Source organism: Geotrypetes seraphini, chromosome 5 (assembly GCF_902459505.1).
Source record: "Geotrypetes seraphini chromosome 5, aGeoSer1.1, whole genome shotgun sequence".
NCBI classification, from domain to species: domain Eukaryota; kingdom Metazoa; phylum Chordata; class Amphibia; order Gymnophiona; family Dermophiidae; genus Geotrypetes; species Geotrypetes seraphini.
In genome coordinates this window covers 46,289,729-46,316,502 of record NC_047088.1, presented here as the reverse complement: position 1 = coordinate 46,316,502, position 26,774 = coordinate 46,289,729, and the positions used below count along the sequence as shown (strand labels likewise).

Sequence of the window (26,774 nt, the reverse complement as noted above, 5' to 3'; positions counted from 1 at the left end):
GGTCTGCCTCTTCACACTGGCGGGCTTTCCCCTTCCCGGTGCATAGAAGGGGCCTTAGGCACCTGAGCAATCAGGGCGTTAGACCCCACCCACCCCTTCCCAGTGCATCCTGGGATACACTGGAAGGGTTTTGGTCAATGGTCAAAATGATACCCCCACTGTGAGTTGCATCTTCCATAAAATGTGACTGGGTCAGTGTGTGACTATGCTGTTGTTATTTTTATAGGTGTTTAGAAGGCGTTACTTCTACCTAACACAGCTCCCTGATGGCTCCTATATTCTTAACTCCTACAAAGATGAAAAGAACTCAAAAGAAACCAAAGGCTGCATCTTCTTAGATTCTTGTATTGATATTGTTCTGGTATGTCTACTGAATCCTTATCAACTCTTTGTCATCTGCTGTCTGCAGGTGAAACAGTGTACGAGTGAAATATTTTTTGCCAACATTGCAGTCTAACCCCCCCCCCTCACCCCCTTTTACTAAGCTGCAGTAAAGGTTTCTACCACGGCCCGGAGCCCTAAATGCTCATATAATTCCTAAGCAAAAACAAACAAAACTGAGGAAATCACAATGTTCTGGACCTCTTGTTTTATTTCTTCCAGCAATCTTGAAAACAGCCTTTGGGACTCTGCCCACATTTCTGCGTGGAAGAAATAAAACAGAAGTCCAGGACATTGCGATTTCCGCAGTTTTGTTTGTTTTTGTTTCGCTTTTTATCCTGTGGAAATGTGGGTCGCCTTGTTTTGCTTTCCTGCATAGAATTCCTGTCAGTGTCGGAACTTTTAGCACCTCTGGCCACAGTAGAAATCTCTTACTACTGGCTTAGTAATAGAGGGCCACAATTGCTAAATTGTATTATATGCAGGGTGTGCTGTGCATAAGAGAAAAAAAAAATTTTTTTCACAAAAATATGTCTATCTTTAGTTATTAAGGCCCCTATTTATGAATGCTTAGTACACAATAACAGTATTATTAAATGCTACAAAGTCCCATTTTGGTGACATTATATAATTAGGCACCCTAGGTTTTTCCCTGCCCCAGAGGGCTTACTTAAGACTGTGTTCTCAACCCTGTCCTGGGGACCCCCCAGCCAGTCGGGTTTTCAAGATATCCCTAATGAATATGCATAAGAGAGATTTGCATATAATGGAAGTGACGGGTATGCAAATCTCTCTCATGCATATTCATTAGGGATATCTTGAAAACCTGACTGGCTGGGGGGTCCCCAGGACAGGTTAGGAACATAAGAAGTTGCCTCCGCTGAGGCAGACCAGAGGTCCATTGTGCCCAGCGGTCCGCACCCGCGGCGGCCTATCAGGCCTAATTGCCTGAACAGTGTCCCTGACTAATTATGTAACTGCCTCTAATCCTCTAATCCTATCCCATTGATCTAAGAGTATCTGAAGCAATGGAAGTGACTTACTCAGGTTACAATATATAGTAGGGGTAGGGAACTCCGGTCCTCGAGGGCCGTAATCCAGTCGGGTTTTCAGGATTTACCCAATGAATAGGCATTGAAAGCAGTGTATGCAAAGAGATCTCATGCCTATTCATTGGGTAAATCCTGAAAACCCGACTGGATTACGGCCCTTGAGGACCGGAGTTCCCTACCCCTGATATATATTGATAGTGGGATTCAAATCTATGGCTTCTCTAGCTCTCAACCCACTTGCACTAACAAAGAGTCTCTTCCTCCACTCTGCTAGGCTCTTTCTCCTAAATGGATTGGAGGACTAGCCAAATGTTTAGAACAGTGAATACTGTTCACCGTTCCTGGGGAAGGGGGAGAGGGATACAGAGTTCTGTTTTATCATGCAATGAGGACACTTACAAGTATAAGGACATATTAATAAGACATTCCCATGGGCTTTTATAAAATTACCCTCCTGATATGAGGACAAACTTGTGTAGTGCGTGTATGCACTCGTATATGTTCCTAAGTTTATCTAGACTGAGCGGAGGCATTGCTGAAAGTGGGAATAGGGGAGGGATCATTAAAACATAAAGAGTATAACAGTTGCCCTACTGGGTCAAACCAAGCTCAGAATCCTGTTTCCAACAGAATTCTGTCCAGATCACAAGTACCTTGTAGAGTCTCCCAAAGGAGTAAGATTCCATGCTACTTGACCTCAGAGTTAAGCAGCGGCTTAGCATTTATGCTCAGACTTGATAAAAATATGTGTGTACGTGCATAAGTTAAATGGGGAACTTTTCACGCGTGCATAACTTTCCTGGGATAATTTTCAAAGTAGAAGTTTTGCGCAGAGGGCCTGATTCTCTAAAGCAGTGTATCGCAAACTGTGTGCCCCACGAGATTTCAGGTGTGTTGCGAGATGCCAGGGAGGAGGAGAGGCGCCAGCGCTGGCTGACTGCCTACAGGACGTGCCTCTCGCAGCGAGAGGCACATCCTGTAGGCAAGCAGCCGCCGCCAGCGTTTCTTCTTCCTGGCGTTTCTCCTCTTCTCCGTGCCTCTTCTTTTTCAGGACCACCTCCTCCCCCCTCCCCCCCACTGGTGGCTCAGGTCCCCATCTGGAGGGCCTCCAGGCTTGCATGGACGTCGACGTGATGAGGTCACGCATACGCATGACGTTATCGCGGCGACATCCGCACACCTCTGGGTGCCCTCGAGCCATGGCCACCAGTATAGTGTGCCACAGCTTGTAACGTTTGTGAGACCCTGGTCTAAAGGATGCCAATCCCGGCGACCGCCTAAGAAGCAGCTGCCGCTCGTGTGTCAATTAGAGAGTTGAGTGGGGACAGAAATCCCACCTGTCCCCACCCGTCCCCGCCAAAATCCCACCCATCCCCACTCGTCCACGTGAGGAATCCCACCCGTCCCCGCAAGGAATCCCCTCCGTCCCCGCCCATCCCTATAAACTTCAGAAATAGTTATTTCATTTAATTATGCTACTGAATTAAAGGCTCTGGTAGAGACCCATTTACAAATAAGCAAAGAGACTTTATTAATTTGGAAATATTAATTGGGAAGAATACATACTTTGTAAACGGGTTTCTACCAGAGCCTCTAATGTAAATATAAAATACTCAGCTGATGAGAACCCCCAAGCTGTCAGCTGAGGACTTCCTTTGCAGTTGGCCGGGGGGTCCCTTTTGCCAAGCTTGGCAGGCAGCAGTAGCGTCCCTGAGTCACAGATGCTGGCACCTCAGTGGCTCATGGATGTTGCCAGCGACTGCTGTGCTTGGTGGAGGGGAGTTCTGGCGGTCTCTAGAGGAGGTCCTCTGCTGGCGGTGCTTGGGGAGCCCCACCAGTCACAGCAAGGGTCAACAAGTACTTCAACACTGTAGAAATAAAACCAGAAATGCATTTCCTTTTCTTTTGAACACAAAAGCCCTCCCTCTGACGTCAGCGCTGACATCGGGGAAGACTTCCGGTTGGCTATGTGTGCTGCGGCAGAGTAGGTAGGAAAAAGAAGACGAGCCTCGCATCTCGAGTTGCATCGAACCCCGCGGGATCCCCGTGACCCTAGGGGCGTCCCCATGGGATCCCTGTGACCCTAGGGGGCATCCCAATGGGATCCCCGTGACCCGAAGGGGGAACCCGCGGGATCCCCGTCGTCCCTGTTCTTGTGCAGCTCTCTAGTGTCAATCACCCATTGGCATCCTTTAGAGAATCGCGTCGTTTTCTTTTTCTTTTTTTTTTTCTAACAAGACACCTTAAATATAGGCTAGCATATTACAGTCCTAATTTAAGGTGTCTTGTCTCGCACATATGGACACTTACAGATGTCCATGGCCGCTTCCGTAGGAAACCACGCCAATGCTGGTCTTGGGCATTGGTTGGCATGCCTAGATGCCTCTGTTGGCACGAGTCAGAAGCCTATATTATAAGCATCCTTCTCAGCATGGATTTTTTTATTTATTTATTTTTTTAAATCATGCATCCTGATTGGCTGGTGAGATGGCAGTAGGACGTCTACCTTTGTCTACATTCGGGATACCTTTTGAAGAATCAGCCCCATACTGTCCTTTTGAAATTTGTTGGTTCAATGTTTTTAGGTGCTCTGGGCAAACCTTTAGCCTTGTCTTTCAGACCCCTGGTATCCTTCCAAGATTTTGATAGTTAAAACTCAGCAATCATGGTTGTACCTGCTTTTTGCTAACCCCTAGAAACCAATTCGCTAGGCAACTACCTGGTCATCCTAACGGGTGAACTGGCCCTGCTGGTGCCCATACAGGGAAGGTATTCACATACTACTTATGCATCTGTACAGTTATAAAATAACACCTAACCTCCTATCTCTAGACTTCAGGGCCTTCAGTACATAAGAACATAAGAATAGCCTTACTGGGTCAGACCAATGGTTCCATCAAGCCCAGTAGCCCATTCTCACAGTTGCCAATCCAGGTCACTAGTACCTGGCCAAAACCCAAGGAGTAGCAACATTCCATTCAGAATCCTAAAGAATAGCAAGATTCTGGAATCCCAGAGAGTAACAAAAGATTCCGGAACCCCAAACAGTAGCAACATTCCATGCTACCGATCCAGGGCAAGCAGTGGCTTCCCCCATGTCTTTCTCAATAACAGATTAGGTTTTTAGAAGGAGCATCAGTGACTAATCCTGGCCGTAGACTGAGTGAGTTGGGAGGGGGATATTAAATAAGAAGGGACCATCCCCAGTCAAAGATTCACTGGTTTCAACTGAGCTGGAAGTCCAAAGAAGCAGGAGGAAACTACAGTGTACTCAAACAGTTTTTTTAAACAAGACATTATTTATATTGAAGTTACAGGAAAAAAAAGGTCAGAGAGTTGGAGTCTGAACCAGCTTTGTTTGCCTCTAGTGTCCCAAGATGCGGCGCAATGCCTTTGAGCTGAAGATGCTGGATAAGTACAGTCATTACCTGGCAGCTGAAACAGAACAGGAAATGGAGGAGTGGCTGGGAACCCTGAGGAAGATCATTCAGATCAATACGGACAGCTTGGTCCAGGAGAAAAAGGACACAGTGGAAGCTGCTCAAGGTTATAGCTTTAGGAGAAAATAGCAAATCATTGTTCTCAGCCCTTGCGGTTCTTCTCTTTTAGCACACATCAAAGAGTCTGTTGTGTGATCCTGTTGGATAACTCGATTGCTTTCCTGTTAAAGATTACACTTTCATCTTTTAAGCCAAATGCATCAGATGTTTAACATGCTTTTCAGTTTATGCAAGGTAATATATAGAAATTTTTAAAACTAAACTAAACTAAACCTTAGCGTAGAGCTCGGCACGGTTTACAGGGTTAGGTTGAAAAGGAGCTACAATGAAGGGTTATAGGAAAGGAGCTAGGAAGATAAAGAAGGTCAGGGTACCAAAGAGCGGGAGGTGTTAGATTTTTGAAAAGAGCCATAAAACATAAAGAAAAAAAAATACCTTTTTTATTGGACTAGCTTAATGTAGTTAGCTTTTGAAGGTAACCCCTTCTTCCTCGGATCAGAAATAAGCAAATTTTGGCAAAATCTGTATATATATATATAAGGGAAACGCCTCTTTGGGCTAGAGGCACTAGAGTCGGCGATCGTCGCTAAACCTGTTTTCACAGCTTTAGCGGCGATCGCTTTTACCGACCCGATGCACAAAATGGCCCACTGTGTGTTTTTCCCCTCGTTTGCCCATTTTCCGGTCCATGTGCAAATTAGCGAAAACCCCATGTGAAGTAGCCAAGCGATTGAAGCACTAACATCGCTTGGCTATTCCCCAAAAAATGGGGTTTTAGCGATCGGAAAAACCGACTGGTCTACCTGTTGGTAACTGTGTTACTGACAGGTCTGCCTGGGTTTGTTTGAGGGGGAGGTTTCTTTTTTTTCCAACAGCACAGCTATTTGCTCGGATGTCAGACCTTAGGCCCCTCCCTGTACTTCACATGGGATACAGAGGGAGGAGCCTAAGGTGGTGGTTGGTGATGGTAAGAAGGAAAAGAGATGAGACAATTATTGAGAAGATGGCAGGGGGTAATAAGAGAGGTAAGGGCAGAGGGAAGAAGAAGGTGCCAGTATCACTGGTGCATTAACCTATTTTGACAGCAGTACAGACTTGTGTGATGATGTTTCTTTGAACTAAAAGCTACAGCTTTTTGTCAAAAATGTGATTTTTTTTTTTTTTTTTTTTTTAAATCAAAACTAGGCATTCTTTCTGAGAACACCTAGCCCATCTGTCTAGGCAGGGGTTCTCATCCCAGCCCTCGGGATGCATCTAAACAGGTTTTTTAATATGCGTGAGATAGATTTGCATACAATGGAGGCAGTGCGTGCAAATTTATCTCGTGTATATTCACTGTGGCTATTTTAAAAATCAGATTGTCTCGTTGCATTCTCAGGGGAGTGGGGAGAATCCAAAAATCACATCTGCACAGGAATGGTAAGTTTCTTAAGTATTAGAACATTAATGGAAAATTTGGAAAATGTTCAGAAATCTGAGTAAAGTTTCTTTTAGCTACTCGGGTAAAGTTTGAAGAATGTAAAGGCAATTCTTTAACCAGGTGTGTGCAGTAACCCATGCCTTGCGTGCATAAATATGCCAATTAGCACAAATTACATGCCCACTTGCCCTACGTAATAGTGAGGGAGATATACATGGTGTAGTATCGATGGGTCATGGGTGTGGCTCTAAATGAGGCAACAAAGTTATAGAATTACCCCCTATATGCTTATTTCTGTTGTCGCTCATTGTTTCGTCTGTTTTTTTTTCTTGATTTTGTAGATGATGATACAAACAGCCAGGGCAAATCAGAAAGCATCATGGAAAGTCTGGAGAAAAGCATGCACCCTGAATTGGTGAAGGTGAGAAAGCAGGGCGGTAAATAGGGGCAGAAAAAGTCCATCCGGCATTCTAGTTGAAATGACTTCTCTGGTGTTCTACCACTATGGGAGGATGAGCATAAGGATTTCCAAATGAAGACCGGTTCTCTTCCTTGTCCTCCACAAACTCTGCAACTGCCCTCCTCTGCTGCTTTCCACATCTGTCTCAAACATGTCCAAAATTTGCCAAATTTCTGGCTTTTGTTGGACCCTAGGCAAACAGATATGTTGGGGCCCCTCATTGTAATTTAAATATATTCGAAAGCTCCCACAAATGGAGCCTTGCATGATTCTGACTGCAGAGGAAAACTGGCAGAGGAGGAAACAGCAGATAAGAAGCCTTCCTCGCTGGCTCCCCCTGCTGACTAGAAGGCAGTACACAGGGAGTGAGGAAAAACAGCCAGACCTCTGTGGTGAACAATGGCTCTGCGCCCTCCCGATTCTCCTCTCTGTGGCAGCAGCTAAGGTACCAGGGCAAAACTCTGACTTGACTTACACATTTGAGAGGGCCACTCCTAAATATTTGGGCCCTAGGCCCATGCCCTTCTTTTATCACCTATACTAGAAGCCATTTTGCCATCTTCCTTTCATACGCTGACAGGTTGAAAATGCTGGGGCTGTTCTCCCTAGAGAAGAGGAGACTTAGAGGAGACATGATAGAAACCTTCAAAATCCTGAAGGGCATAGAGAAGGTAGACAGGAACAGATTCTTCAGACTGTGGGGAACCACAAGTACTAGGGGTCACTCGGAGAAATTGAAAGGGGACAGGTTTAGAACAAATGCTAGGAAGTTCTTTTTTACGTGCTTCCAGAGGTTGTGATAGGCCAGAGTACAGTACAGGGGTTCAAGGAAGGTTTAGATAGGTTCCTAAAGGATAAGGGGATTGAGGGGTACAGATAGAAGCGGAGGTAGGTTGTAGAAATGGTCAGGGAGCGGACCGCTGGGCGCGATGGACCTCTGGTCTGATCCAGTGGAGGCAACTTTTTATGTTCTATGATTCTTGGACAAGTAAAGACTGATTATCTGGGTTCATGCCTTCTTCCTAGGTTCTGTCATCATCCTCGCATCCACTAAAATTAGTGAGACTCGTGTTCAGGTCATTCAGCATACCCATGTTTGTTTGGGTTTTTGCCATGTAGAGTACCCCAGCTGTTTGAGAAGTTTAACACTACTGTACCACTGTAGTTGAGGGTTGTACCAAACCTGGCAAGGCTATGGGACTGTTATCTGGCCTCGTAATACCTCATGAACTTACTGGACAGTACCTGGCCACCATCAACCTGATGTCCTGACCCAGTTAGTTTCTGGGGAGTCATAGGCCACTAACATCAACCTAGATTAGGGGTGGGCAACTCCGGTCCTCGTTTTCAGGGGTGGGCAACTCCGGTCCTCGAGGGCTGGAATCCAGTTGGGTTTTCAGGATTTCCTCAATGACTGTGTATGAGATATGTTTGCATGCACTGCTTTCAATGCATAGTCATTGGAAATCCTGAAAACACAACTGGATTCCGGCCCTCTAGGACCGGAGTTGCCCATCCCTGGCCTAGATACTCCCATGACTCGCAGGATTGCTAGTTTGTGTTTCCTTTGTCTGCTCTTTCCTTGACCTTATCGCATCTCTTATCTGTCTTCTTGAAAAAGTGAAAGATGGGTTGTTTGATATCATAATCTCTCATCTTAATGCTGTATGATAGCAACAGCTACTTGCCTGTGTAACATACTCAATTCTAACCCTGGATACCACACTACTGCCATTTTAATATAGTAGACCCAATGGTGAGGCCTTGTGGCCCTCCCACTTTCTCTTTCTTTTAGCAAAGGATATTTCCTGCAGTGACTAGGTCAGGGGTAGGAAACTCCGGTCCTCGAGAGCCATATTCCAGTCGGGTTTTCAGGATTTCCCCAATGAATATGCATTGAAAGCAGTGCATGCAAATAGATCTCATGCATATTCATTGGGGAAATCCTGAAAACCCGACTGGAATACAGCTCTCGAGGACCGGAGTTCCCTACCCCTGGACTAGGTTCTCCAGCGATCAAGGACATGATATTTATTAGTGTGGTGAATTCTCTGAGATATGTTCAGAAAGTATTAACCTGTCACTTGATTCTCACTGCTTCTTATAGTACGGAAGAGAAACCGAGCAGTTGAATAAAATAAACAGAAGTGAAGGCAGACAGAAACTCTTTTCCTTTGACCCCGATGTCCAGGTAATTCCAACTTTTTCACCTCATTTTCAGCTGATGGGGGGGGAACAGTGCTGTGGGCCAGACCGTGACCTTACTGCCACCTTTAAAGGGTGTTGGGATATCTGAAGCAACTTTGCGCTTGCAAAATCTTTCCATATTACCGCCATTGCATGTGTAACGTAAAAGAGCAGCAGAGACCCCTGGAGTATCATTAACAATATGTTGTCTTTGTATAAGCAGAAACATTAATCTTGATAAAAGAAACGTTTTGATGGGCTTTCTTTTTTTTTATATATATTTAAGTGTTTATTAAAAGTTTTGTAAGAACATATATACACTGACTGCATTATTCAACACTAGTGTTAAAGCCCGTTACATTAACGGGTGCTAGAAAGCAGCCCCCTTTCCCTCTCTCCCTCCAGTTCCTCCGTGACTGTCTCTCCGTGGCCCCCTTCTGTCTCCCCTCCCCCAAGCAAAGCTGTCTGCCTCCCAACACACCCCTCCCCCCAAAGCAGCCTCCTTTCCCTCTCCGCCTCCAGTTCCTCTCTGACTGTCTCTCCGTGGCCCCCTTCTGTCTTCCCCCCAAGCAAAGCTGTCTGCTTCCCAGCACACCCCTCCCCCAAAGCAGCCCCTTTTCCCTCTCCCCCTCCAGTTCCTCCCTGACTGTCTCTCCGTGGCCCCCCCAAGCACAGCTGTCTGCCTCCCAGCACACCCCTCCCCCAAAGCAGCCCCCTTTCCCTCTCCCCCTCCAATTCCTCCCTAACTGTCTCTCCGTGGCCCCCCTTCTGTCTTCCCCCCCCCAAGCAAAGCTGTCTGCCTCCCAGCACACCCCTCCCCCAAAGCAGTCCCCTTTCCCTCCCATCCGACCCTCCCTTCCCGCAGTGTGGCCGGCTCCCTTAGTCCCTTGCCGCCCCCTTCCCTTCCCGCGGTTCCGACAAATGTCCTGATTCCAGCAGCGGCTGCAGCACTCTAAACACGCTGCTTTGCGGCCTTCTACTGCCCTGATTTGCTCTGCTGTGTCAGGCAGAGCAAATCAGGGCAGTAGCAGGCCGCGAAGCAGCGTGTTTAGAGTGCTGCAGCCGCTGCTGGAATCAGGACGTTTGTCGGGACTGCGGGAAGAGAAGAGGAGCGGCGACAAGGGACTAAGGGAGCCGAAGGGAGGCTCGGATGGGAGGCTGAACGGGGGTTCGGGTGTGCCGGGGAGAGGGGCGAAGACGACGCCGACGACCTTTACAATTGGGGCCTTGACTCCCTTAGTTCTGACCGAAGTTAGTTTTAAGTTCTAAGCCATGGCAGCGGCTTCTCTCACGATCCCTGCCTGCGTCGGAAGCCTTCTCCGACGCAGGTGCAACTCGTGAGAGGAGCAGCGGCTTGGAACTTAAAACTAACTTCGGTCAGAACATTACCTTTGGTTCCGCAATCTAGTCCTGTTTGGTCTGCCACTGCCTGGAGGAGCTGAAGAGCAGGGAGTCCCGCGTACAGATTCTCTGCCGGCCACTGTCACAGCTAGGCGCGCATGCGCACTCCTGCGGCCACAGACCTACAGATCATGGAAGCACACAGTTCAGAGTGCGCATGTGCAGCTACGGTTTTATTATTAAGATATACAGCCAATGCATAGTAAACAAGTACAAAGCAGTAAAGCACATCAACATTACAATTTTCTCCCACATACCCCCCTTCCCCCCTAAAGCCATATCCAATGACAATTGACCACCCAAACTCCCCCTCTCCTCCCCTCCCATCGAGTAGCAGACCAACAGAGTAGTAGGTTGATGGGCTTTCTTGGGGCTCTGTTGACAGTGACCCCATGAGAGCATGTACCAGTAGAAGCATCTGGTATACCGCACAGCCCATGTATAAATATCTTCATATATATTTATGTTTATTAAAATCTTTATATACCGCATATACATCCCAAAAGGCTCAAAGCGGTTCACAATATAACTCAATCAAATTCATGAAAAGAACTCTGTATGTCTTCCTATCTTCACCATCCTATATGCTGCATTAAAATTAACAAGGCTATGGTTGTTGTGTCCCAGTCTACTCAATAAGCTGAAATTCAGTCCCTCTTTTACTAAGGTGCGCTAATCAATTAGCGCGCGCTAAACGCTAACATGTGCATGTTAGTCTATGGACACATTAGCATTTAGCACATGCTAATTCGATTAGCGTGCTAATCAGTTAGCGCACCTTAGTAAAAGAGTGTGCACAGTGACTCATGCACAGGAGTAAGTTTAGTGGGTTCTAGTATAAATTTAGTGGCAACACAATTGAGGTACAGGCAGCCCCCGTTTAAGAACGCCCAACTTACATCGGACTTGTACTTACAAACTGGGGTCCTGCTTCTCCCTTCATGTGCTGACGAGACTTTCTTCCTTCCTTCTGTGTCCCAATGCACCCGTCATCCTCCTTGTTTGCCTCCCTCCCGTGGGTGTTACCTCCTGTAACCGACTCCCTCCTTCCCGCTCTACTTCTCTTCCAAGGTTGTGGTTCCTACACGCAGCCTGCAGCTGACTTGGAAGCCTTCCCTTCCTGCCCCAATGTGCCCCTCTACCTTCCGTGTCCCAATGTGCCCCTCGTCCTCTTTATCACTTGCTTCCCTCCCGCAGGTGTTAACATCCTCTGGCCGGCTCCCTCCTTCCTGCCATACTTCTCTTCTCAAAGCCACGGCGCTGACCTGGAAGACTTCCCTCTCTGCTGGGAAGGCTTCCAGGTCAGTTGTGGCCCCATGCACGACCCATGGTTGCAGATTTGAGAAGAGAAGTACAACAGGAAGGAGGGAGCTGGCCAGGGGAGGTAAAACCTGCGGGAGGTAGGCAAGGAGAAGGAGGACAAGGAATGCATTGGGTCATGGAATGGAGGAAGAGAGGCACATTGGGACACAGAAGGAAGAGAGGAAACTTCAGACAAAGGATGGAAGGGAGAGAGGGAAGGGACATGAACTTGGGACATAGGATGGAAGAATAGAAAGAGTGAGGGAAAGAGATGCAGAGGTGGAATAGAAAGGAGAATTATTGGGCATGGGAGTCTGAGTGAACATGGGGTGCACATGGGGAAATGAAGAGAGAAGAGGATTTTTTGGGCATAGGGAGGGAAAGAGAAATACTGGACATGGTGGTGGGAGAGGCATGAGGTACAGATGCATGGGGAAGAGAGGGAGAAATGTTGGATGTGGTGGTGGAGAGGGAACAGTGGGACGGATAAAGAACGAAAGTAAATGTAAACCTATCTTTTCTTTCTATTTAAACCACAGTACTTTATTTTGAGGACTGTTTCTTTAATTTTTAATGTTCTTTAATGTTTTTATAGACTTGTGTATTGTACAGGATCTGAGTTTCATAGAAATTCAACATAAGAACGTTTTTTAAAAAACAGAACCTGTTCTTAACCTGGGGACTGCCTATAGTCGGGAGTTGTGGGGCTGCAAGAAATGAAATCTGGCAGTCCTAGAACCCAGTGCAATAAAAGAGCTGAAAAAAGAAAATTGTGCTTGGCACAGTTCCTTTGCAATGAAATTTTAGGACACGTATTTTTAATACTGTAGTGAAGTAAACAAATGCTATGCAGACAGAGCTAAAAAGACTGGAACAGAAGGGGAAAGAGAAGGGGATTACAGGGTATAGATAGAAGGTTACACTACAGGACAAAAGCGAAAAGCATATCTGAGTTTTAGGGTAGGAGCACTATCAGGTCCTGGACCTGAGGGGCCGCCGCGTGAGCGGACTGCCGGGCACGATGGACCTCCAGTCTGACCCGACAGAGGCAAGTCTTATGTTCTTATGTTCTTAACAATATGTAAAGGTTAAAAATAAGACATGCACTAGCTTTTTAATGTGTAAGTTATATTTATCTTGAGTTTTTAAAAACTTGAGGTTCTTTGGGTCAGCCCAGGATTCCCGAGGCAAAGGGATTCTACTCGTAGAACTGAAAGGTTTGTATTGAGAGAAGATTGCAGTTTAATTGCTGAACTTAACTAGAGTTTTCCAACTGAGGTTTGTTGTTTTTTTTTTAATATAGTATCTGTGCATCAGTACTAGTCATGCATATTAATCTTTTCAAGAAGGAACTGTGCCAAGCCCTGTGATTTAAAGGGATTTTATTCTAAACAGAAGACAAACTTCTAAGAGCTCTTCATTGTCTCCATCTCTCGATTTTCTTGGCGTTTGAATCCTCATGTGAGCTCACTGCGTGCTGTGCTAATTCTGTTCATGCCCCTTCAGGAACTGATCCAAGCTTGCTAATTACTGTTAAGAAATAGGGACCAGTAGTTTTTAGTGTCAGCTTTCTGGTTGGCTAGCTGAGCTACAGCCTGATTTTGATTGGCTGCTGTTGAATGAAAGGAAAACGAGATCGGAGATGCTAATTTAATTTTCAGTTGTCATCATACAGGGGAGATGCTTGCTTTTATAGAAAGAATAGTCTGAGGCACGTGAAATGACATAGGACACGGATCTGATCCGATCTGTGTCCGGGGGGCTGATTCATGAATCACCCTCATGCAAATGAGAGCGATCAGAATCACGCCCCTAACTGCCTCCCCAGATCACTCTATAGCGATCCCAGCGCATGCACTGGACCTCCAGGCCCGGCAGAGATTTTTTTTTTCCTTTCTTTTTTTAGCTTCCGTTGGAGCCCATGGTTTTAACCCGCTTAAGCCCACAGGTTAAAACCACGGGCTTGTACTGTGGGGAAGGGTGGGAGAGTCGGGGCAGGTGGCAGTTAGGGCTGGCAGGAGATCCGGGGAAGTGGGAGAGTTGGGGCTGCAGGAGGCGTTTGGGGCGGGCAGATCAGGGCAGCGGGAGAGTTGGGGCTGCAGGAGGTGTTTGAGGCAGGCAGATCAGGGCAGCGGGAGAGTTGGGGCTGCAGGAGGCGTTTGGGGCAGGCAGGAGATCGGGCCAGCATGAGAGATCGGGGCTGACAGGGCGGCAGAAGGCAGGGCAGCCGGAAAGGGCTTGTTTGTGATCAGCCAGCCCAGTCGGTGTTGCAGGGTTTTGCCTACTTTGCATGCTGTTCCCCTCATTTGCATGCGTAGATCGAAGGATGGTCGGCAGAGAGGTAAGTGAATCAGGCCGGAGGGAAATCAGGTCGCAAAGGGGTCGCAAACTGATTGGTACACGATCAGTTTGCTTTGTAAATCTAGCCCATAATTGACTAGCTACATAAATTTCCAGGTCGCCATAGACCCCTGCCTAATGAGGCTCTGTCTTTCAGACCAGAGATTGAAAAGAGTTTCAGAAGGAAGAAATGGGAGATGATGTCATCACCCTCAGGATGTGCTGGAAGCAGTAACTCTATTACCCAAGCTAATTGAACATATTAATGGCTCATTTTCTTCTTGTGGTGTGCTAGAGAAAATTTATGTTGCCACAAGAATAGTTTTTAGGACATATAACGTTACAGTGCCTTCTGAAATGGTATGCAATAAATGAACAGTAAGAGGGCATCACATGAAGCGTTGAACCCAGTGGGAGCGTGGGTTGTTTTTTTGGGGGGTGGGTTTCTTCTACTCCCTGATAAGGCTCTGTCAGCTCTGCAGTTAGAATTGCAACTCGTCTGAATGTATATTCCCACATTCTGCTTGGATTCAGTATAGGAGGTCCTAACCAGGGGCATAGGGATGGATTTAAGTAATGGTTCTTAATCTTGTCCTTGGATGCCATCCAGGCAAAGTGGTTGTCAGGATATCCACATTGAAACTGCTTAAGCCACATGAGGACATGGTGTAGACCAGGGGTGTCAAAGTCCCTCCTCAAGGGCCGCAATCCATTCGGGTTTTCAGGATTTCCCCAATGAGTATGCATGAGATCTATTTGCATGCACTGCTTTCATTGTATGCTAATAGATCTCATGCATATTCATTGGGGGACATCCTGAAAACCCGACTGGATTGCGGCCCTCGAGGAGGGACTTTGACACCCCTAGTGTAGACAGTGCATCCAAGGGTAGCAGACTTCCCAGGTGGTCCCCATGTGACTAGAAGGAGAATAGGGGACCAGTTGACTTCAGGAGGTCCTTTTGAGCTCTATTGCGATTTTCTCAAGGTTCCTATCCTTGTGTGATTCTTATGGCATTTTATGAACCAGTGTCAATATTGGCAGTTTTGTGGAGCACCATCCTTAGAATGTACCTGAATTGCAAGAAGATTGTATTGTATCCCGATAACCAGCACCTCATTCATAAATTTCTTTTCTAGCGGTTGGACTTCTCAGGAATTGAGCCAGACATACGGCCTTTTGAAGAGAAATGCAGTAGATGTTTCACTCTGAGCTGTCATGATTTGTCCTTTAATCTTCTTGGTCAAGTAAATGAAAGATCAGAAGGACCCCCAACAAATGTATGTACTTTCCATGCCAAGGTCCTGTTATTTGCAACACTTTCCTGTGATTTATTAGATTAATGTTTTTCTGAAGTGTCACACCATCACTGATAGTCATGGAGAATACACAGCCAGTCTGGGGAAGCTAAAGATCACCTGGAGCAGGACTCAGTGGAACAATAGCTTTGTCCCTGATGGAACTTATATACGTTCCACATGAATTTTTTTATCCTTAATTTAATATCATACTTCCAGCAGTTTCATAGTTCTGGAGGGATAGTCTTGCTCCCTGTCTGTGTGTTAACAGTGAAACCCCATTGGAAAAGTAACTTATTAGGCTCGGATTCTAGTAGCAGCATTCCGAAATTAGGAGATGGTAGGCATCCCTCCTGACGTCTTAACCAATCGGGATGCCCTTTAAAAAAAAAAAAAAAAAAATGTGGTGAACAGCGTCTACGTTGAAGGCACACCTACGGAAGGGTCTAGGCATGCCTAAGGACGCCTGAGGCCGGCGAAGTGGCCTTAAGTGTCCTTAGGTGATGCTAAGCGCTTCCATAGGCGCCTTAAATGTAGGCTTGTCAAATGTTGGCCTGTTTAAAAACAGCCATGATTCCATAAATGTCGCCAATGCATGATTGACACGTGATCGGCAGCCGATTTTAGTTGGCCACCGATACCAGTGCCGTTTATAGAATCTGGGCCCTAGTGTCCTCAACGTCAGGACATTCATGAAGTTTCTCTTAGAAAAATGCCCATAAATGAAAGAATAGAGCACGTCAGTCCTGCTAGCAGTGAGCCGAGGAGATTGAGGGGGCAATTGTTGTTTTTTAAAATGTACAGCCTGCTATATCCCTCAAGCACAGCAGGTTACAACATTACATACACAATAATAAAACAATAAAAAGACAATGTAACAAGTAAAAAATATAATCCAACAATAAAAAGTGCGATCATACATGCAATAAATGAAATGGTCTTCAACTCAAAGTTTTGTGACCCCCCACTAGATGCAAAGAAAATGGGGTTAATCATATACATTTCCAAGTGTAATGGTCCAGGATCACCAATAACACAGCAGCAATGGTCCAGGATCTCAAAACGAGCAATTACTCAGCGCTGCTATTGTGTGAAAGATCAAGAATTCGCAGCCCTGCTGTTTACAAAAAGGTATAACCGATCGTATCATAAATACAGTAAAACCTTGGTTTGCGAGCATAATTAATTCCAGAAACATGCTTGTAATCCAAAGCGCTCGTATATCAAAGCGAATTTCCCCATAAGAAATAATGGAAACTCAGACAATTTGTTCCACAACCCCAAAACTTTAATACAAAATACTACACGTACTTGTATTGCAAGACCTCGCTCGTTTAGAACAGTCACTACGCTCCCACAGCATCAGAGAGAGAAGAACCATTGGCTCAGTTGTGATGATGTGATGCGTGTCTACTGTATGTACTCGTATTGTAAGACTTTGCTCATTTAGAACAGTCACTCCTGCAGCATCAGAGAGAGAAGAACCATCGGCTCAGTTGTGATGTGTGTATACTGTATGTACTTGTATTGCAAGACATTGCTTGTATATCAAGTTAAAATTTAATCAAATGTTTTGCTTGTCTTGCAAAACACTTGCAAACCAAGTTACTTGCAATCCAAGGTTTTACTGAATTTCCATTTGTACTTGCCAGAGAAAACGATAAAATAGCAATCGCTGTAATCCGTAAGATAAGATTAACAGAATGAAGCAATGAAATTCTCAAGCATCACTTCCCAAACCTTCACAATTAATTATAGTTGGGATAAGTGAGCTGAAACAAGGTTTCAGTTCTGTTAAGGCCCCCTTTGTAGAGCCAAGTGTCGCGTGGCAAATGCTCAGATGCCCATTTACTTTCTATTTAAACATTTTAGGACCCCTGAGGAAGGTGGTTTGCCGAAACACGGCCCGTGTTGGGTCCGTACTATACAAATGTGGACAGTGTTTTTAGTTTTTGAAGAAATAAAATGAAGATTTTGAACATTGTTGGTTTCTACAGCTCTGTCTTGTTTGGGTTAGTGCAGCCATAGGTAGTGCAGCCATAGGTATTGATACCTCATGACTGAAAGTTTTATGCACTAGCAACAAAACAATGTTAAGAATTTTGCATAAAATCCTGTTTTTCACAAATATATAAACTGGCTGATATCCCTCCCCCACCAATTAACCACCCTGTGTTATAGAGTGGGGGGGCAGTCCCATATTTCAGAAGTCTGTTGAGATATTTGGCACGTCAAACAGGGTGCTTGACTAAAACATTTTTTGTAAAATATACTGTAATTTATTTTTGCTTTTTTAAAAAAATTATTTTCAAATTACAATTTGACAAGAAAAGCAATCAATATACTGACATGGAATCTCTAAAAAGGAAAAAAAAAATCTGATTAACCAGTGATAAATATAGAAAAAAATAATTGCACAGATTTCATGCCATTGAAAAATGGGAACTATGAAAGGAAAGAGCTTATTATCAAATTCACCTAAATTAAAAGAAGAAAAACAAAAGGATAAAAGAACGGATTCCCCCCCCCCTCACACACACACACAGTATCAACACTTGCCCTGTCAAATTCTCTACTTATTATGCCAACCAAATTTTTTTATTTTAATGGATTTGCATTCAGTTTTGCTTGTTTTAATGTACAGCGTTATGAACCGATAAGTAATTACTTCTGTAGAGGTTTGCATCTTATTCTTTTATTAAAAAGTAGATTTTTGCACAGGAGCTCTCATGAGCTAATTAACACTCATTAAAAGTGCTAGCAGCAGACATAAAGCGGCAGCTCTATAACCAAGTGTCTTTGAGATCTTGGGATGGAGGGAGGAATTTGGGCCTTCAGTTTAATTGGGGGAAGGGTGTACGGTTGAAGACCTGCTGAGTGCTCCCAGTACTCTTGCATCAGTCCTGCATTTCAGGCATGAATAGTACTTAGAGACCTGGTATAAACTTCTTGCCGCAAGCAAAATCCATTTTTCTTACCATACAGTGAGAAGCCCTTGCACCCCCTAACAGCAGGTTCACTCAGCATTTTTGCTCTGATGTCCCCCTACTGATCTTTCTTACCTTGACCTTGTCTAATCAGGCCTCTGCTACTTCCCCAGCGTTTTCCAAGAGCAACTAACTTAGGCGCTTAATTAGACTCGGCGGACTGACCAATTAGGTTAGCTCTACCTTTGGTCTATCTCTTTTGCCAGACTAAGAGGCTCTTTTAAAAGCATTCAGTTTTGGAAGAGTGGCCTAGTGTTTAGAGCAGCGTCCTCAGCACCCTGAAGTTGTGAGTTCAATTCCCGCTGCAGCTCCTTCTGACTCTGGGTAAGTCACTTAACACTTTGTTGCCCCAGGTACAAAATAAGTGCCTGCCTAAAATATGTAAACTGTTTGGATTGTAACCACACACAGAAAAATCGGTATGCAAGTTCCATTTATTTATTTATTTTAAAAAATTTTTATTCCACCTATCAACTATTACGGATTACAAAGTAAAACATACATAAAATGAAAAACCTACCAAAAATACAAATTCAACTAAAAACGTACTAATGAAAATTACAGAAAGAGGTAAAGTTCAGCCAAGACCCTAAGGGGGAAATTGTCGAAATGGCATCTAAACTTAGGCAGATAAGTTAATTAGCAAACGCCATTTAAAATAGCAAAAAAATACAATGTTAAAAGTGCCTACCGGCGTCTAAATAATACGTGCCTGAATCACACCTACCTAGGCACTTTAGGCCATCTAATGCCACTATGGGCATGGCTAACGCCAGAAGTGGGATTAGGTGGCCTAAAGCACCTACCCAAGGTACTATTCACGAAAAAGATAGGCGCTGGAAAAGTAGGCCTGGAAAACCCTATCCTACATTTCCAGTGCCTATCTTTCGTGGAGGCACGATTCTCTATAGGGCGCCGTTGCGTGATTGACATGTGATTGGCGGTGCTTTTTAGGCAGCCGTCGATATCAGTGCCCTATAGAGAATCCAGGCCTTAATGCTGTTGCACAGTAATATGTTTCCATGCGTTAACCTTGCATTAAAGGCTTAACCCCATTTAATAAAAGGGCTCTTAAGTTTGGTTCTAGCTCTCTTGACTTATAGTCCCCCCCCCTCTCTCTTTCTTAAGGTGTCATTACGTCTTTTTCTTTCTCATTTCGCTCTCTGTTTTTTCTTTTGTAACACCTTCTGCTACTCTGGTTGACTAACTCCTCCCTGTCTCAGACCTGATTTTTACAGGGTCCTTATTTCACCATAAAATCAGTAGTTGTCAATACTTGATCTTTGGGGCTGTAGATTAAAATGTGGAAGACCAAGTGATAATGCTCTTATCCAATGTGGCTTACCTCCAGGAAGAAATTCTGCCCTGATTATATTAACGTAAACTTTTGTTCTTATGACCAGGTTGAACCTTTTTTCGTCAGCTTTGCATTATTTGATTTGAAAAATAATTGCAAAATTTCTGCCGATTTCCACGTGGACATGAACCCTCCCTGCATACGTGAAATGCTTTCAGATGGCTCGGCAGAGCCATTGAATGGAGGACTGCCTCGAGGAGCTTCGTCCGGTGAACCTGCCACTCATGGACTCGATGAAGCTCTCTTTGTTGACATAAAGCAGGTGCTGGATTTTACTGGTTTTAGCTTGTTGACTGTGCTGTTAAATTGAAGGGTGCCCCTACGATTCTTGCAAACTAAACTCAACAAAACTACTGAAAGCTCATTTCTGTTTGCCCAAATTCCCAGATTCTGTATAGGTCACCCAAATTTGGTGCGGATCCCAGATCTGCGTGTAAACTAATTAGTTAATTTAGTGCTAACAATCAATTATTGGATATAACAAGCACTGGATTGGCAATAATTAGGACAATAGTTCTTGTTTGGATGAAAAATCTGCAATTTTATCTGTCATTGTTGAATCCAAGTCAATTAATCTCTAACCCTGTCCACCATGGATTAACTAATGAGCATCTGAATTAAAGGTTATCCAGGCTGCTATGAAAGAGGTAGGCCGGATTCTTAATAAAGTCTCGTAAGAATCCCTGCACCCCTCCCATATTCAAGATAGGACACCCTAGTCTAGCATTGGCTAGACCTAGCCCTCGTCTCAAGGAATCCAGAAGTACTCTAGGGACCGAATTTTGTATATGCACTAAAAAAATAAGTGCTGATAAAAATTAGCTCTAAGTGCTATTCCATAAATGGCACTTAGATTTGGGTACAAACTAGCATACCACTATAACCATGAAGTGCATCACACTCTTCTACCACGGTCTCAGAACTGGAGCCTACGCATGGTATTTATATCGCAAACTCGAGTGATCAGCGTAGCAATTTAGATTTGGGTATCATTTTTAGAAGAGCATTTGGTGCTGGGGTTCGTGTCCAGTTTTGGGCGCAAGGATTTATACCAGCTGAAACCTGGTGTAAATTCTTGTGCCTAAATTAGGCACAGATCTCTCTTATTCTGTAACAAGAGTGCACAAATTCCAGGAATACCCCTGATCGACCCATGCCACTCCAGTGGCCACGCCCCTTTTTCAGATCTGTGCGGTTGCGCTTGGATCCTGGCGCTTAAAGAAGACATTTAGCTCTGATAATTGATTAGCACTCAATTATCGATGTTAATTGGCTTCCGTGGCCTAACAGCTAGGGTTACCGGATTTCCCATGATATGCCTTCCTTTTGAGGACATGTCCAGGGGTCAGGACAGCTTTTCAAAACCCGATACTTTGTTATATTAGGCAAGCAGATGGCTGGTAGTAGGGTTGCCAGATTTTACGATTGTAAAATCCGGACACCCTAGACCTGCCTCCCCAGGCCCGCCCATCTCCACCCCAGTCCCACCCTAAAAGTTGAGCTCATTTCTTTGCTCGCTTCAAGCCTGAGGCTTTTTCCTCCATTGAATTTGGATTTTCAGTATCACGCTGTTGCAGCGAATGGATGGAGTTACATGGTGCTCACGTTCTTTTCCTACTGTGCATTTTTAGATTGTACACTGCCTTGCTCTGTGCCTACAGCTAAAGATGATGTAGAAAATACGGAATAAATAAAGAAAGAGGGGTGTGCAGAGATACATCTGTAGCTGGTTAAGGAACACTTGGGATTAGCTAACGTGGAGGTTCTTTTGCCCTCAAGAAAGACTTTAAGGCACGTAAACAGAGCCTAAAATATAGGCAACGAGGGATGCAGTGTATAACACTTGTCAATCTTAAGTTTCTCAATAACAGACTATGGACAAATTCCTGGAGGAAAAGTCCATAGTCTGTTATTGAGACTACTGCTTGCCCTGTATCGGTAGCATGCAATATTGCTACACCTTGGGTTTTGGCTAGGTACTAGTGACCTGGATTGGCCATTGTGAGAACGAGCTACTGGGCTTGATGGACCATTGGTCTGACCCAGTATGGCTATTATTATGTTCTTACGTGAGCCAAGTATAGGACAATTAACTATTGTAACATCACTGATGAGGTTGGCTCTGAGGCACTGTGGAATGAGGCATTATGACATCACAATCTCAGCTCTGGAAGGTTGCTCTCATTGGGGTTCTGGAATCTTGCTATTTTTTGAGATGCTGGAATGTTGCTACTCCTTGGGTTTTGGCCAGATACTAGGGACCTGGATTGGCCACCGTGAGAACAGGCTACTGGGCTTGATGGACCATTGGTCTGACCCAGTAAGGCTATTCTTATGTTCTTATGTTAGGCACTGTTTATAGAATCGTACCTAGTGCTGCCTAAAGTAGACTTAGGCAGTGGTAGGTGCCTGAACCTTAGGCGTACCATATTTATGCCAGGGTTTTCTTGGTCTAAATGCAGCACCAAGTCCATTTTAGGTGCCTACATGCAAAGCGCGCCCATGAGCCACCCCTAACCATGAGTGCTCTTTGGTCTAAGCGCCTACTGAGCTAGGCCCCTTCCACCCAATTAATTTTAATTTGAACTGGTTACAAAGTGCTAATTGCTTGTTATTGCTGCTAATTGAGCTTTTTAAATAATGAAGTTAGGCATGCCAATCTAGGTGCCTATCTTTAGGTATCTTTTATAAAATCAGGGCCTAATTTAGTAAAAAAAAATTAAATTAAAATATTTGTACACTTAACATAATAAAGCACCTACAAGGAAATTTTAGTGGGAACTTAGGCCTCAGAGCCAGGACTCTTGGTTTAACTACCTTCATCTGTCTTGTGTCATTCTAGAAAGATCAGGAAAAATTCTAATAGATGAATCCATAAACAGTTCAGAAATATGTCTAAAGTATAGCTGAAGAACAGTGTTATGATCTTGCTCACATGCAAATGACTTAAAAGATGTTGTCAAATTGAGATTTTCTTCCTGAACTGCCCTCTGACCACTAGCTGCTCCTCCCGAATCCACACTAAAGATGTTTAAACAAGTTGCTCCAAACATAAAGGGCAAATTTGATTCAGACATACCAAGGATATCCTTGAAGTATCTTTTAACCATATCTAATGAGGGGACTTCAGATAGTTCAAAAAGCATAAATTGATTTTCCAAATAACAGTGGTTCCCAACTCTATCCTGGAGGACCCCCAGGCCAGTCGGGTTTTCAGGATAGCCCTAATGAATATGCATGGAGCACATTTGCATGCCTGGCACCTCCATTATATGCAGATCTCTCTCATGCATATTAATTAGGGCTATCTTGAAAACCTGACTGGCCTGGGGGGTCCTCCAGGACAGGGTTGGGAACCACTGTTCATTGATCCTCTCTCCTTGATATGTCTCTAGGAATTCCGTTCTAGCAACCTGCTAGTTCTGGATTTCAGCTTGATCAGTAACTTTTTTTTCAATCTCTTCGATAACTGAAATGAGTGTACCTGGAGAGGATAATCCATCTGCTGCAAAGCCATCCTTAAGGTGTTCATAGTGACAACTTCGGGTTTTTAGCGTCATTGCAGCTCACAATGAAGCTGTATTGTTCCTACGAGGCCACCTAATGAAACAATAACAATACCCCAAGGTGCCTCTGTTATCCCCAACAAGGCGGTGAAGATGCCACTGGCTCTTCAAAGCTGTACCTCCACAATTCTTGAGAGTGGTACTTCCAGCCAGACTGCTTCCAGGTTGTGGCGGTATCGCAGGCAATATTGGGCTTAATGAGGCCCCATCCAATAATAACAGACCCACCCATAGCCAATGGGGGCCTCCAAAGTTATATGCTTCATAAGGGGAGGCTTCACAGGACCTGGTGGGGTAGGTCTGTTTTGACTTTCTCCTCCCCATTGTGATAGCAGCTCTGGCTAAAGAGCTCAGTACACAGTGGCTAAAGAGCTGCTCATTACTTAAATTCTATTTATTTATTTTTAAAATTTATCCCTCTATCCTTCCTTGCCCCGACACCAACTACCACCAGATCTGCCCACAGACATAAACTATCCTTCCCCTCTCTACACGGCATCCTCCACGCAGGTAAACTGGGTAGATCCCTCCTTTCCAAAATCACCGGCCTCTGGAACGACCTCACTGTCCCGCTGCGGAACCTGGACTCCCTCCAACTATTCCAAAAACAACTGAAAACCTGGCTTTTCTCTAGCATATAATAATCTCTTCTCCTGATTACATCCCCTCTTTTTATGCTTTGTAAACTCTTTCTCTTCTCTTTTTACCCATATTTTTAAACTCTGTAAACCGTGTTGAGCTCCACTTCAGTGGAGAAGATGCGGTATATAAACCTAAGGCTTAGTTTAGTTTAGTTTAGTTTATACTCTGCTTACTCCTAAGCAGTTTACAAAAAAGGCATATATAAAACCATCACAGTAAAACTGACAAATATAATGAATTACATCATCAAATCAAAGCTTGTAAAGATGGGTTTGAATTGAATTTCTGCCACGTACTGCGTAATCTAAAGTGCATAAAAACAGTCCAGCAGTAAACCTAGACATGGTGCACTACAGTAATTAAAGTATGAAATCACTGGACTTTGAATTACAATTTAAAAGTTAGAAAAATTCAAATAAACTTCCTATACTTCCTTAATTTTTTTAGAATTGGTATTCATGACCATCAGTGGATAAGTGTATTTTTCCAGCATAATCATACGATATAGCTGCCAAAGGACAAAATCTGCATCTTGACCATATTAAGGCAGAAGCGACTGGCTCGCATCCAGGAATTAATTGAATGCAGGCATAATTTAACAAACTCTAATGTGGAATCAATAGATGTTTCAACTGGGACAAAAAAACGGAAGATCATCAGCGTAGAATCGATAAGTCATTCCCAAGAAAGGAAGTACTTTACAAATGGGAATCATGTATATTAAATAACATGACCAATAGTGCGGTACTGTGGATGAGCATTTAGAACCCTGAAAAACTCTAAACATTTGATTAGAGAAGATTCAAACCATGAACCGAGGAGGTGCTGAAACGTTCTCGGCCCAACCAGTTTCTGAGCGTTACTTTGCCACTGTAGCTGAAAAGAGTATTGTCTTATTTTGTTAAGTGCCAATTTGCGGAAACGAAAATTCTCTGTTTTGACCTTTTCAGATCATTGATTGCTCCATATCCGCGTCGTTCTTTTCTTGGCTGGGCTGAGAACTTTCCAGAACCCCCCTCATAAAGGTGTACCAATTTAGATTTTTAGTATTCTATAACAGCATCCTGGTGCTCTGGGCACAGCACTGGCACCTAATTGCAGGTGCCAGGTTATAGAATCGCCCCCTTTATTGGAGTTTATTATTTGCCGTACATGAAGAAGGACACGGTACTACTCGAAAGGGTTCAGAGAAGAGCCACTAAGATGGTCAAGGGGTTGGAGGAGCTGCCATACAGCAAAAGATTAGAGAAACTGGACCTCTTCTCCCTCGAACAGAGGAGATTAAGAGGGGACATGATCAAAGCATTCAAGGTACTGAAGGGGATAGACTTAGTAGATAAGGACAGGTTGTTCACCCTCTCCAAGGTAGGGAGAACGAGAGGATACTCTCTAAAGTTGAAAGGGGATAGATTCCGTACGAACATAAGGAAGTTCTTCTTCACCCAGAGAGTGGTAGAAATCTGGAACGCTGTTCCGGAATCTGTCGTAGTGAAAACATCCTCCAGGGATTCAAGACAAAGTTAGACAAGTTCCTACTGAACCGGAATGTACTTAGGTAGGGCTAGTCTCATTAAGGCGCTGGTCTTTGACCAGAGGGCCACCGCGTGAGTGGACTGCTGGGCATGATGGATCACTGGTCTGACCCAGCAGCGGCAATTCTTATATTCTTATGCCATTATGAACAAATCCAGTCAGGGTATACAACAGGTAACATGGTCCTTATGTATTAACTGGTGTCATGGTTGCGATACATTGAATTGTGATGTGGCAATGTTTTACCAGCGAGGTCAAAACCCTGTGGTTAATTCATTCTGTCCACAGTCTGGATCTAGTGGTGCATTGGCACCGACAGCTAAATACTGAATCTGGGAAATTTCTTTCTTTATCGTTGTGCCTGCAACTCTAAGGGCACCTAAATCACTAGGGACCGTTGGAAATGACACCTAGAACATGTCAGTCAAAGGTAGGCGCTGTTTCCAGAATAGAATCTACTGGCATTTAACTCAACTTAGGCACCAGTAGGCATCATAATGTTAGTCACTAGTATATTATTTACTGGGGCCTAACTTATACCACGCCTATACTCCTCCCTTAACCATGCCGTCTTTTCGGGTAGGTACCTCAGTGTGAGCACTGCGCTGAATTCCACGTGTAACTTTTAATGTTTTTTAATCATTAGCTTTTAATGACATTTTCAATTAAAATGGCAATTAAGCTAGTTAAAAAATTTTTGAACTGTGCGCGGAATATGGTTAGGTGCTGCCAATCTGGCCACCGTTTATAGAATCTGGCCTTAAATGTTTTGCTCTTATTTAAGGTAATATAAAGAAATAAAACAAAGGAAGTAAGGTGATACCTTTGGAAAGAGGCATGTTATTACGTTGGTGAAACAAACCAAACGCTAAAGACCAGAATCGGCCTACATAGATGTCATATTAAGAATTGCGATACCAACCGGGATGTCACCTCTGTCAGGCAACACTTAGGAAAAACTAACCATTGCACCGATGATTTTATGGTGAGAATACTAAAAGGCAACCTTTAAAACAATCCAAGAACATAAGACCCTTGAAATCAAAATGATAAGGTATATTGACACCTACCAGACAGGAGTTAAAGATCTGGGCTTCCTTTCTCATTACAAAGACATTTAAAACTGCTCTGCCACCTTTCCATCTCCTGCCCCGCCTCCCCTCCCTCTTCCTATCCCTAAAATGCTTTCATGTTTTCCTCATATATACTGATATTTGTCTACATTTGCTTTTTTTTTTAACTGAAGAAGAAGGATTACCTTTGAAAGCTCATCATAAAATGCATTGAGTTAGTTCAATGAAAAGGTTTAACTTTATTTCCTTTGTTTTTTGTTTTATTTCTTTATATT

The 26,774-nt window shown here is 44.2% G+C and overlaps 1 protein-coding gene across 8 annotated transcripts in view; it reads left to right on the top strand.

Annotated features, from left to right (window-relative positions):
• The window catches only part of DOCK11 (dedicator of cytokinesis 11), a 247,141-nt gene that overhangs the window by 63,346 nt on the left and 157,021 nt on the right, over window positions 1–26,774 (top strand). For all 8 annotated transcript variants that reach the window (XM_033945546.1, XM_033945543.1, XM_033945542.1 and 5 more), the window contains 6 exons: window positions 227–361; window positions 4,802–4,979; window positions 6,695–6,774; window positions 8,921–9,004; window positions 15,183–15,323; window positions 19,732–19,947. In XM_033945546.1, coding sequence (XP_033801437.1) covers window positions 227–361; window positions 4,802–4,979; window positions 6,695–6,774; window positions 8,921–9,004; window positions 15,183–15,323; window positions 19,732–19,947 — 834 coding nt within the window. The remainder of the gene's footprint in view (window positions 1–226; window positions 362–4,801; window positions 4,980–6,694; window positions 6,775–8,920; window positions 9,005–15,182; window positions 15,324–19,731; window positions 19,948–26,774) is intronic.